Raw genomic sequence first — 13,946 nt, 5'->3', positions numbered from 1 at the left:
TTAGGTGCGTATTAAGAAACCAAACATGTATGTATGACAAACATATATAGCATGTAAAAACTGCAGCGTTGAAATAAATCATATTTTAAAAGACATCCGTCACCAGACTCCAGTCCGCATTTTATATCTCACCACGACGCTCTTTGTGTAAATTTAATTTTCTTTAATTAGGTGCGTATTTAGAAACCAAACATGTATGTATGACAAACATATATAGCATGTAAAAACTGCAGCGTTGAAATAAATCATATTTTAAAAGACATCCGTCACCAGAATCCAGTCCGCATTTTATATCTCACCACGACGCTCTTTGTGTAAATTTAATTTTCTTTAATTAGGTGCGTATTAAGAAACCAAACATGTAAGTATGTATGACAAACATATATAGCATGTAAAAAATGCAGCGTTGAAATAAATAGCATTTTAAAAGACATCCATCACCAGAATCCAGTCCGCATTTCATATCTCACCACGATGCTCTTTGTGTAAATTTAATTTTCTTTAATTAGGTACGTATTAAGAAACCAAACATGTAAGTATGTATGACAAACATATATAGCATGTAAAAAATGCAGCGTTTAAATAAATAGCATTTTAAAAGACATCCGTCATAAATCACATTTTAAAAGACATCCGTCACCAGAATCCAGTCCGCATTTCATATCTCACCACGACGCTCTTTGTGTAAACACGGAAGTCGCTGCGCTGTACCGGAATCGCGTTGGCTGTCAGTCTTGTGCTCCTGAATTACTGTATCACCGAATCAAGCCATGATGCGCTTAATAACGCTGTGTTTCGTTGTCCTCTTCCTGTCTCAGGGTAAGTTAGTGTATTCCTCTCTAGTTACACTGCTAGTCAGATGATGTTTGTGGGATTGGCTGACAGATTGATAAAGCTCGTGACGTGTTTACTTGTCAACCATTTCACTGTACTGAGAAATCTGTTCGATTGCTTCACATGTTAGCTAATCATTAGCCATCTACAGACATTTCTTTACACTTTTGCAAGATTTGAAGTAAAAGTGTTGAAGAATGTGACGGGATCATCCACATTCCTGCTTCAGTGTCTTCCTGTTCGAGGCCATTGTTTACACGTGTTGCCTGTTGAAAGTCACCCTGTATTTCTTAGTAAATCAGTTTAAAATGACAGACTGGTGGCAAATTAAAGGGAAAACCCACATTAAGTGTCTTAGTTATGTGTTGGGCCTTCAGAACAGCTTCAGTTAAAGGGTTAGTTCACCCAAAAATGAAAATAATGTCATTTATTACTCACCCTCATGTCGTTCCACACCCGTAAGACCTTCATTCATCTTCAGAACACAAATTAAGATATTTTTGTTGAAATCCGATGGCTCAGTGAGGCCTTCATAGCCAGCAATGACATTTCCTCTCTCAAGATCCATTAATGTACTAAAAACATATTTAAATCAGTTCATGTGAGTACAGTGGTTCAATATTAATATTATAAAGCCACGAAAATATTTTTGGTGCGGCAAAAAAAATTAAATAAGGACTTATATAGTGATGGCCGATTTCAAAACACTGCAAGATTCGGAGCATAATGAATCAGCGTATCAAATCAGCGGATCGGAGCACCAAAGTCACGTGATTTCAGCAGTTTGGCGGTTTGACACGCAATCCGAATCATGATTTGACACGCTGATTCATTATGCTCCGAAGCTTCCTGAAGCAGTGTTTTGAAATCGGCCATCACTAAATAAGTCGTTATTTTAGTTTTTTGGCGCACCAAAAATATTCTCGTTGCTTTATAATATTAATATTGAACCACTGTACTCACATGAACTGATTTAAATATGTATTTCGTACCTTTATGGATCTTGAGAGAGGAAATGTCATTGCTGGCTATGCAGGCCTCACTGAGCCATCGGATTTCAACAAAAATATCTTAATTTGTGTTCTGAAGATGAACGAAGGTCTTACGGGTGTGGAACGACATGAGGGTGAGTAATAAATGACAGGGTGAAATAACCCTTTAAGAGTTAGTACTAATTAGTGCATTTATATTAAGTGTACTTAAGTACCACAGTTGGGAAAATTTACTTATAACCAGTACATTAGTAATAAAATCAATTTAACTATTAGTGGTATTTAGTATACTTTTTTGAGTGCACTGAATTACTACTAAAGTAGAAATATACTTTTGATTAGTTTATTTATAGTGTATAACTTTTTCATTTAGCACAAAAAATAATAATGTACACTTTCTTGTATTTAAGTATTTTTTAGTGCATTCAAGTATACTTTTTTCCCACCTGGGAAGTTTTTTTAAACCCATCACCTGACAGATATCACTGAAGAAATCACACTTGTCTGTTTGACATTTGTCTAAACATTTGCTGTGTCAATAAACAAACAGAACAGTCTGTGCTTTCTAGCCACTCCGTAAACTAACCCTTTAAACTTAAGATTTTTTTGTGATTCTCTCTCTTGTGGTATTTTTCAGTTTGCACCAGTCCATTGCCAGATGTAAATAATGGCGCTTCAGAAGACGGTCATGAAACAACGGTTGAGAAAAAAAGTGATAATCCGCTAAAAACATCAAAGGGTATCCCTGATAGTAATGGTTCTGATGATGATAATAATAAAGCAAATAAAACATCTTCAAATGAACAACTGGATGAAACAGATGTTACAGACGCAAAGAAAGAAGAGAAGACCTCATCTGAGAACGAAACACAGGTTAATCAGGTAACTGCCCCTAAAACTTCTAAAGATGGTTCAGCTGAAGAGAAGCAAACCCCACCTAACCCTAATAAACCAGTGGGAGAAAACAAACCCACAAAAACGGCTAAAGCTGAAGGTGATTTGTCAAAAAAAGGTGGAAGTGATAAAGACGGTCAAGAAAACAAACCCACAGAAACGGCTAAAGCTGAAGGTGATTTGTCAAAAAAAGGTGGAAGTGATAAAGACAGTCAACAAAACAAACCTGTACCTGATGGCACAGATGTATCAAAGGAAGACTTAAAAGACCGAGATGGCAAAGCTGCTGTAGAACAAGCAGTCTCTAAAGCTGCTAAAGAGGAAGAAAACGAAAAAGATGATCCTAAAAAAGATGAAGGGAAGCAGAACACACCTGCCCCTGATAAAGAAGGAGATGAACCAAATGGAGGAGAAAAGAAGCAGACCACAGCTGACCGAATTGCAGATGTTAATGCCGAAACTGTTGAAGATGTTGACGAGGGTGATGAGAATCAGTCTGAACCCGAGAACCCTACAAACAGTGAAGAACAACAAAAGGAAGAAATAGATGTTGATAATGACGGTTTAGATGGCACTGATGATACAGACCAGGGTGCATCTGACCACAAGATCGAAAACGTGGAAGGTAACAAATCAAATGGCGGTCAGCAGGTCGAGCAGAGCGCAGAGAGCAGCCACTTCTTCGCCTATCTGGTGTGTGCCGTCATTCTGGTGGCGGTGCTGTATATTGCCAGTCACAACAAGCGGAAGGTTAGTGCGCCTCCTTCCGTCCCGGAGAGATGTTTTTTAGTTTGTGCTGCTGCATTTTAAAGATGTCAAATAAATGCTTATTTTTCCTTTCACCCTCTCCTACAGATTATTGCTTTTGTCGTCGAGGGCCGGAGATCAAGAGGCTCACGGAGACCCAAAACATCAGATTACCAAAAACTCGACCAGCATGTAAGTAGCGATATGTACACACGGAGAGTTAACGCTTCTGTCTGTTAGTTTGTTCAAAAATATGATATGATATGATTGAAAAACATGTTTCTACATGCAGTACCAGTCAAAAGTTTGGAAACATTACTATGTCTCTTATTCTCATTAAGGCTGCATTTATTTCATAATAAATACAGAAAAAACAATAATATTGTGAAATATTATTACAGTTTAAAATTATGGTTTTCTATTTTAATATATTTTAAAATATAATTTATTTCTGTGATCAAAGCTGAATTTTCAGCATCATTACTCCAGTCTTCAGTGTCACATGATCCTTCAGAAATCATTCTAATATGATGATTTATTATCAATGTTGTGCTGCTTAACATTATTTTATAACCTGTGATACATTTTCAGGATTCATTGATGAATAAAAGGTTAAAAAGAACAGCATTTATTCAAAATAGAGATATTTTCTAACAATATAAATCTTTACTATCACTTTTTATCAATTTAACACATCCGTGCTGAGTAAAAGTATTAATTTCTTCCAAAAAAAAAAAGAAAGAAAAAAAATTACTGACCCCAAACTTTTGAACAGTAGTGTATATTGTTAAAAAAAGATTTCTATTTTAAATAAATGCTGATATTTTTTTAACTTTTTATTCATCAAAGAATCCTGAAAATGTATCACAGGTTATAAAATAATGTTAAGCAACACAACTGTTTCCAACATTGATAATAAATCATCATATCAGAATGATTTCTGAAGGATCATGTGACACTGAAGACTGGAGTAATGATGCTGAAAATTCAGCTTTGCATCACAGAAATAAATTATATTTTAAAGTATATTAAAATAGAAAACCATAATTTTAAATTGTAATAATATTTCACAATATTGTTGTTTTTTCTGTATTTATTATGAAATAAATGCAGCCTTGATGAGCAGAAGAGACTTCGTTCAAAAACATTAAAAATAGTAATGTTTCCAAACTTTTGACTGGTAGTATATGTTTATCAATTAAAGGCACAATATGTAAGATTTTCATACTTGCAAACTAAAGCTGCATGATTCATCGTAAAAAGATCGCGATCTCGATTCAAGCGCCCACGCGATCCTACTTTATTAATGACATCGATTCTCCCGTGTCTATTAAACCTTTGACAAAATCAAACCGGAATGTTCAAATCTGTGTTCGCGCTGACAGAGCCAGAGACAGCCGTTTTGAATCATAGATATTAGATATTTCTGTGTTACAAATATTCACATTATCACAGAAGTACTGAGATATAAGTTTTATAAGTTAGTATTTAACACCGATGTCTATGATAGCGATCAAAATAGAGCAAACTACCTTTTGAAATGAACTTGGCACGTCAAATAACGGTTGCATCTAATTCCACTGGGTGGCGACAACTGACTGTTAAAAAATGTATTTGTCATTGAATCGTTCATTCAATTGATTCGTTCAAAAACACTGATTCATCCAGCAATGAAACAAGTATTTATTAATGAGTCATTGAATTCACTCAAAACCATTTTTAAATAATTAATTCAAACATTTTTCAGCAATTAGAGTCAGCACCTGACAGAACCTAGTAAATTACATGTTATTTTATTTGGTTTTATATTAAGAATCGTGGGAGAATCGTGATCTCTATTTGAAACCAAAAAATCGTAATTCTCATTTTATCCAGAATCGTTTAGCTCTACTGCAAACTAGTCGCTTTTTTTTTGAGAAATTCGCTGTTTTGACACTATATATATATATATATATATATATATATATATATATTAGGGATGCCACAATTCTCAATATAATATTGAACCGTTCGGTACGACATCCACAGTTCAATACGCGCTTGTGAATTGCGTTTTTTTCGGTTTTACGTTTAAATAATTTATGTGCGTTTTATTTCTCTCCGAATTGACTGTTTGTGTGTGCCTGTAAGTCTACGAGTACTCCTCCCCACGAGTAAATATTCAATCACTATGCTCTAAAGTTAGGGGGCGCTGAACCATCATTCCACACTTTAACATGGCGAGCGGCGGGGAAGTGAGGCTACAGTACGAGGAAGCGCCGGCGTCTTTCAAATCCGTGGTGTGGAGACATTTCGGTTTTGCCGTTGAGTATAATCAAAGACTATAGAATAACACAAGACGCGTCACTCGTATTGTTTTGAATGGGAGAAAGTGAAACGCGCAATATGGTGGAATAAGTCCCGCCTTCTAAATAAGAGCCAATCGCTGACTGATAAAGTCATCGCGTCACTGCAGCGGCCGTTAGAAGCACCGGTTTCTATAGAAACAGTCAGACGAGTGTCTCCTAAATGAGGCACAAGAGACGCGCATTAGCTTGATCCAGCCTGAAAAGTACAGATTTTTTGTCATGATTCCAGCGTTTGAGAAAAAAAATAAAATAAAATGAGGCAGTTGTTGTCAGATTTTATTGGTGATTTCAAATATTAAATTTAATCGAAAGCTTGGTAAACAGCTTTGGAGAATTTGTTTGTACAGTTTGTACATGGGCTACCAACAGCTGTGAGATGTCAGTGTTAATTTTAAAATAAAAAAATATTTTATATTATACAATACACTAGAAACTAGTGGACTTTTCTTTGCTTTTAAATAAAATAAAGGAGTATTGCAATAAATCGTTTTTACTTTTTCTACTAACCTCTTACTGTTCCTATTGCCTAAGCATAGAATAACAAACTGAACCGAACCGAACCGAAAACCGTGGTTAAAAAACCGAGGTATGTATTGAACCGTGGGCTAACTGTATTGTTGCATCCCTAATAAATATATATATATATATATATATATATATATATAATTTATGTGAATCGTGTAGATTCAAAGAGGTTTTTTTTGTTGGGGGTGGGGTGTCACGGTGAAATTGCAAGCACAATAATAACCTCACAAGAATCGAAAATGGGCTGCTTTCCCATAGACTGGAGTGAGACCATAGACGCCATGTTTCTTGAGCTGTTGCGATCTTTTCTGCCGCTCTGTGGCGCTTAACAGTGCATCAGTTCACACAGAGTGCACATGAACTGACCATCTCTTCCGCTTTACTAGTTAAAACATGAAATAAACATGCATGAACCTTGGAAGGTACAGTACAGTCCAAAAGTTTGGAACCACTAAGATTTTTAATGTTTTTAAAAGAAGTTTCATCTGCTCACCAAGGCTACATTTATTTAATTAAAAATACAGTAAAAACAGTAATATTGTGAAATATTATTACAATTTAAAATAACTGTAATTTATTCCTGTGATGCAAAGCTGAATTTTCAGCATCATTACTCCAGTCATTACTACTCAGTGTCACATGATCCTTCAGAAATCATTCTAATATGCTGATCTGCTGCTCAAGAAACATTTAATGTGTACAATTGTACAAAATATTTGTGTACAATATTTTTTTTCAGGATTATTTGATGAATAGAAAGTTCAAAAGAACAGTGTTTATCTGAAATCTAATCTTTTGTAACATTATAAATGTCTTTACTGCCACTTTTGATTGATTTTATGCATCCTTGCTGAATAAAAGTATTCATTTCTTTAATTTCTTTTCAAAAAAATAAAAATAAAAATTCTTACTGACCCCAAACTTTTGAACGGTAGTGTATAATGCTACAGAAGCTTTGTATTTCAGATAAATGCTGTTCTTTTGAACTTTCTATTCATCAAGGAATCCTGAAAAAAAAAGTACACAACTGTTTTCAACATTGAAAATAATCATAAATGTTTATTGAGCAGCAAATCAGCATATTAGAATGACTTCTGAAGGATCATGTGACACTGAAGACTGGAGTAACGATGCTGAAAATTCAGCTTTGCATCACAGGAATAAATTACTTTGTCAAATATATTTAAATAGTACACAGTTATTTTAAATTGTAATAATATTTCACAATATTACTGTTTTTTACTGTATTTTTAATTAAATAAATGTAGCCTTGGTGAGCAGACGAAACTTCTTTTAAAAACATTAAAAATCTTAGTGGTTCCAAACTTTTGGACTGTACTGTATGTTGAAAGATATAGTACAACTTGACAAAATCTGTATCATGTCTCATGTAATCAATCAGTGAGTGTTTCAACCGTGAAAAAATGTCAATAAAACGGATAGTAAAAATGTTACATTCACCATCACATTTACCTCAGAAAAGCCGTTCAGTGTCCAAAAATGCATTAGTCAGCTACAAAAATGAACTTAGAGAAGAGCATTTTTGCTACATATATGCACTATAGGCTATTGCATATTCCTTGTATTTGTACTTAACATGTGCTTCAATATTGAATGCATGTTTGAATAAATCCGTTTTATGACAGCCACCATTTAAATGTTTTATATAGCCTAAAAACGAGTAAAAACATAATTATGTCATTAAAAATGTATTATTAAAAGTTATAATAACTTTTTTTTGTAGTAGCTTACAAATCAATTAATTTTAACCTTTAATAAAATAATGATGTACCAACTGTGGTTCCCTGTATAGTTTACAGAATTAGTTGAGAGATATTTTTTTTCTTTGAGGAAATTTGCCATGTACTGTACCTGATAGGCCCCAAATGAATCAATACTGAATCAAAGGTAATCAAATCGAAATCAAATCGCAAGCTCCTGAATTGAAATCCAATCCAATTGTGAAATTTGAGTCGGTCAGTAAATGTTTTTTTACTTGAAGCAAACGTTGCCTTTTCCATTTATTTTCTTGTCAAAAAATGCACCAGAATGCTTCGTTTACATGTTAAAAACACAGTTTTCTCATGGGGAAGGATGTCCCCACACCCCCCTACAAATATTTAATTAGTCACCTTTTTTACCTCTTGTGAGTTTGCAGGTCTGGATTTTTCTGACAAAATATCCAAAAAACACTTGCACAGTGTGATATATTTCATGCAGCTGTGTACTTGCATTATCCCAAAAGGATTTGTAAATCCAGAGAAACTCTAATTTGAGATAATGGCTTGTCCCTTGTCACGGTCGCCTATCAATGACATAATATCCGCACTATCCTCTGGCACGCAGCTGTTGTCGTTCAGTCATCATGGATCACGATTATTCATTGGCAAGTGCAGAAAAAAATAAAATAAAACGTAAACGTAAGTCAACTAAGGCAAGCACGCTTTTGGACAAGTGGAGAAATAAAGCAAGGATCAATATTGGCGTGCCGTTTTCAAGATTGAGAGAGCTTTGTGACAAACTTAGACTTGACAGAGACTCTCGCATGTTTTAATAGACAGCTAAGCAAGTATATATTATTTATTGTACAAGTAATAGTCATGTACAGATGATTTGAATAGATATAAATGTCACTAATAGCACATATAAACAATGTGAGATACAGATATCGCTGATAATGCATGAATTGTACATAATTCTGCGTGGGTTATGCTGATGAAATTACACATACAGTTATATTGCATATTGTTTGTACTTCAGTAATGCTTTTTATCAAGTCTGGTGAACATGTATGTGGCAGTGAAATTAAATACAGTACGTGTTGCACAAAAATATTCAGCCATTACTTGCAAATACTGTGGGTTTGTTCAAATTTACTTTTAGTATGATTGTTTTAAACACGTAAACTGCGCAGCATTAACCCACCAAATCATTTGACAAATAGTCACACATCAGTAACAGGCTAATATAGCATTACATTTCACGTTCCTTGCAGCAAATTCATTACGATGACATAAAATAGTGTGATCAAACGTGCAGGTAAAACAAAAACTAATTCATTACCTCATCCGTGAACATGATTTGTGAATTCCATACTTCTCTGCATCTCCCATCATTCCTCTCTCCTTCATAGCATCATCAAGCTTCGCCTTTATTGTTTTGAAAATGATCTCTAGTGACAAAAACGTACATATTGTGCCTTTAAACTTCATTTTTATTTATTTATTTATTTATTTTTTGGTGGGTAAAGTCACAAATTCCAGGGTAATACAACTGTCCAGTATCATAATGAAGAAAAAATAATAAAATAAAATAAATACCTTTATATATTTAACAAAAATGCTTATTAATATTTAAAAAGCCATCAAATCATTCATGTTGTGTGACCAACATGCAGAAACAAAACAGGAAATGATGTCATAGAGAGAAACCTCACTATATGTCCAGAGCCACTGAAAAACAGAGTTGCGACGCTCCCATAGACTTCCATAGGAATGCGGAAGTAACGCGTGTCGCGAGGCAAGCAATAGTTCCAAACACTGGATATCTCTGGCATTGAACTGCATTCGTTTCAGTTTCTCGAGCATCATGCCGTTGAGTGACATTTGACATTTTAACGCATTAGTTGACCTCTCAGGAATCTAGTCGGTGCAGTATTTTATGTAGAGCATTGTAATTAATGCTTATTGCGAGATAATAGATAGGTATCTAACGTGAGCAACACTTCAATAGCTACCCTAACCAGATGCTAGTTGTCATATTTTTAACAGTTTTAGTCTTTCTGCAATCTTTCTCTCTCTGTAGGAGGTCGAATGAGTTTCTATGAAGAACAAGGAAAAACATCTTATCTAACCCCTTCACTGGATATATTACATAATAAAGAGTTTTGTTGAATGCAGTTGCTTACCTTGTTTTAAGCTTCTTTCTTGGGCTAAATTCAGTATTTGCTTGCATTCATTAATATTATTTATGCTTATGTGACTATCTTAAAATAACATTAGGATGTGAGTGATTAACTTTTTTAACATTTAACAAAAATCTATAGCTACTTATCAAAATCTAGTGTTTGATAATGTCTAAATATATTTTCAAATGCAAAACCTAAAAAAATATACAGGTTATTATGACCGGAAATACTCTTTTGAGCAACTAGACTAGAGCTATACAGTATACATGTACATTTATTAAAGAGACATACAGGCATCTAGTATGGCAGCACATATGAATATTATTTTTCCGGCCACCAGATGTCTCTGATTAGCCAATTTGCATTGGAATTTTCATCCAATCAATGACTCGACACCGCAAATATGCAAATAAGAACGTTAACCTAGGGTTTAATCCCAGATAAATTGTGAGCAGTGTGAAACGTGAAGCAAGATAACCCAGGATTCCATTTACCCGGGGTTTAGAATGATCCAGGGTTAACTATTTCAAGTGTGAAAAGGTCTCTAGGGTACGTTTACACAACAACAATGTACTAAAAACTGAAGTTTTCCTTTGTGTCTTTCACGTACAGATGACACCATTGTCAAAGCGATCTCTGTTTACATGGATTTGCAAAAACGAATTAAAACGCTGGTATTATTCATGCCAGGCCAGTAGTTGGCGACGTCACTTTGTAAAGAAACTACGCATCTATAGACTGAACGTATAATGTTTTTGTAGTTTACACAGAGACGATAACGGTATCGCTTTCAAAAACGTGCACTTTGAAACCCGTTTTCAAAAGTTTGCACTTTTAAGCCCCCAAAATGCCGTTTTCGAGTAAATGAATGGCCAAACGCATTAAAAGTTTTTTTCGTTTTTAGTTGAAAATGGTGTTGTGAAAATGCCCCCTTAAAATATTTGACCTTTTTATGACAAGTCAAGGTTAGTTCATGTAGTAAAATGTGTGGAAGCTTTTTGCTGTTAATTGCATGACTTTTTTTTTTTTCCCAGTTGTGAGTTTATATCTCAATTCTGAGAAAAATAGAAGAATTGTGAGATAAAAAGAGTAGCAATTACCTTTTTTTTCCTTTTTTTTTTTCTTTTTCTTTTTTTCTTTTCATGGCGGAAACAAGTTTCCATACAAATGTCATGTGGTGTCTTCACAAAACATAGTAATATTTGTAAAAAATGTTTTTTTGAGAAAATATGTTTAAAAACTTGAATATGTTCTCAAATGCATTCAGGGTGTTTGAAGAAAATATGTCATTACATGGTTACACAACATGACATTTTCGAATGCGGAATTTTAGAGAATCTAAAAAGTTAACATAAAGAGAATGTGTTTTAAAGTAGATTTTAAAATGATTTTTCCCTATCTTTATCATGAATGCTCTTGTTTGTCATTTAACCCGAATGCAAGTTTAACTCAGTTATGGCAAGTAAATAAAAAGTATAATGTAACCTCATTAAGAACTGCACCATATTATATGGTTTCTATTAAATCATAAGAACAACAGTCCAATTTTGCTTATTAAACTGATCAGAGTTAATCAAATAAAATGGTCTAATGATGTTGCAAATGGAACGTTATGTAATTTTTTTTTGTGGAATTTGTCAATTTTCTTCCATTGAAATGAAATGTTTTGTGTCTTTTGTGTTCTGTTTTCCAGTGAGAAGACCCAGTCAGATGAGTCAGCAGTGGATGAACCGAAATATCTAAACTGTGATCTTGAAACTTGAATTATTCATAATGCGGCGTATATTAATACTCATAAATATTGTTCAGCAATCGTCACTAACTCATCTAAAATGACATTAATGGCGTGTCCTCATCCGTTCATAGCATGTCAGGTATGTTGGAAACAAAGTCTGTCATAGGTTACTGGGGTCATGATCTTTTGTCTTTTAGCATTAATTAACTACATAAATAATGTTCCCTAAATCGGTACATACTGTAGATGTTGGTTCAATCTGTGGCCTCTCTTTCTATTTAATTACCGAGCCTTGTTGGTAGAGTTTCCTTGTTTGTTTGTTTTTTTTTCTTTTCTCAATTTATTGCTGGGCGAATTGTGTAATACAGAAGGAAACAATATATATTTTTGAAAGTATATGTTAGCTGTTGATGTTTTATGGGAAACTGGGAGTGATTGATTTTTGAATTGCTCTGAGATGTGCTGTATGAGTTCTTGAAGCTGATCACATTTATAGGGAATGTGAATTGCACTTTCTATCAGTATAGATTAGTAAAGGAGTGTGCTTTTGACATGCTCCTACTTTACATATATTGTACACACTAAGAATGCTAAATCATCTTCGCAGGGCTCAACAATAAGGATATTTTCTGCTGGCCATTCAGTTCAGATTCATACTTGCCCTTTTCACTGGTCCCGCAACAAAAAATATATATTTATAAATATAAATATCATTTATATTTTCCGTTAAACCGTTACGTTTTACATTTACGTTAGATTTTAAAACATAAAAAGCCATAAATTATACCTTTTATAATGTAACACCATAGTCCAAAAACTCCTCAAAACGGCCCTTTCTTGGAGAAAGAAAAACTGATTCTGATTCTGACAAGATGCACTTTCATTCATCAAAAAGCTTTGATGTTCAAACAAGCCATCCTGTTCCAGAGTAAATCCACTGTTTAGCTGATGAAGAAGCCACCGTCTTATTGTTTTATTGTTCTTTTCAGCAGTTTATGATTAATTTAAAGATGTGTTTTTGGTGTGCAGTAGTATTATAATTACCCATGCTTGATTCATGAAGTGAGATTCCTGTGCCAAATCCAGACATTGCCCAGAAACGAGCAACAAAAGGAAAGATACTCATACACCTCTTGATCCTAAAGATGGGAAATGGATATTTTATTGGGTGCCGTGTTATAAGTTATGTCACTCTGGTTGTGTCTATTGTGTGTATTCTCTGTTGAGCCTGTGATTTGATGTTTAACCAGTGGCTTTGCACAACCATTTTTCTTGAAATAAAGAACCTATTTTGAATTATTACATGGGTAACAAAATACGACGGGGTTTAACTTACCTATTTACTGTGGTCTATCTTTTACCACTATTGCAATCTTTTCACGAGTGATACTCTTTCTACGCTGAAAAGAAAATTGATCAAATAAAGGTTTGATTTTTTTTTTCCTCTGACTCGTCTATTTTTGTCACCTGAATCAAGGTTATTATTGACTAAACCTAAAACCATAAAAAAAATCATTACTTAAATAGTTAATGCTCATAATAAAATAAACATTGCCTAAAATAAAATACAATATAAAAAACTAACTTATTATATTTTAGCTAGTTTCCAAGGCAACGTTTCTCTTAGTTTAAGTTAAAGTAATAAAATAACTAAAGTAAAACTTAGTTTAAAAAAACTACACTGAAAAAAAAAAAAAAGATTTTTGATTCTTGAAATAAGCTAAAATGAGCTAAACCAACACAATTGCTATACACTTTGCCCTAACTTAATTTCATTGTGTTCAATCCACTTAAATGAAATTTGTGTTGGAACTACAAGAATGATTTTCACGTGCTATATCGGAAATGTCCCACTTCTTAAGTTGATTACAAGCTTGTTGCATTCAAGTGCTTTGTTGTCGGAAAGAATAGGAACCATGAACACCAGGTTTATTCTTGCCTATGGAACTTGGGTATCAAAAAAT

The 13,946-nt window shown here is 33.9% G+C and overlaps 1 protein-coding gene across 1 annotated transcript; it reads left to right on the top strand.

Annotated features, from left to right (window-relative positions):
• Window positions 1–670: 670 nt before the first annotated feature.
• Window positions 671–13,431, top strand: tgoln2 (trans-golgi network protein 2). The gene is made up of 4 exons (XM_048210987.1): window positions 671–819; window positions 2,464–3,470; window positions 3,576–3,659; window positions 11,941–13,431. The coding sequence occupies exons 1-4, from the start codon at window positions 771–773 to the stop codon at window positions 11,941–11,943; spliced, it is 1,143 nt and encodes a 380-aa protein (XP_048066944.1). The 5' UTR covers window positions 671–770; the 3' UTR covers window positions 11,944–13,431.
• Window positions 13,432–13,946: the final 515 nt, after the last annotated feature.

This window comes from Megalobrama amblycephala, linkage group LG12 (genome assembly GCF_018812025.1).
Source record: "Megalobrama amblycephala isolate DHTTF-2021 linkage group LG12, ASM1881202v1, whole genome shotgun sequence".
NCBI classification, from domain to species: Eukaryota; Metazoa; Chordata; class Actinopteri; order Cypriniformes; family Xenocyprididae; genus Megalobrama; species Megalobrama amblycephala.
Note: the sequence above shows the minus strand (reverse complement) of the source record. Positions and strands in the feature narration are given on the sequence as shown.

Excerpts from the sequence above, each read along its gene's own strand:
- tgoln2 (XM_048210987.1), top strand. The coding sequence starts at position 771 with ATGATGCGCTTAATAACGCTGTGTTTCGTTGTCCTCTTCCTGTCTCAG. Across the intron at positions 820-2,463 it reads TGTCCTCTTCCTGTCTCAGG|TTTGCACCAGTCCATTGCCA; the intron begins GTAAGTTAGTGT and ends GGTATTTTTCAG. Across the intron at positions 3,471-3,575 it reads CCAGTCACAACAAGCGGAAG|ATTATTGCTTTTGTCGTCGA; the intron begins GTTAGTGCGCCT and ends CCTCTCCTACAG.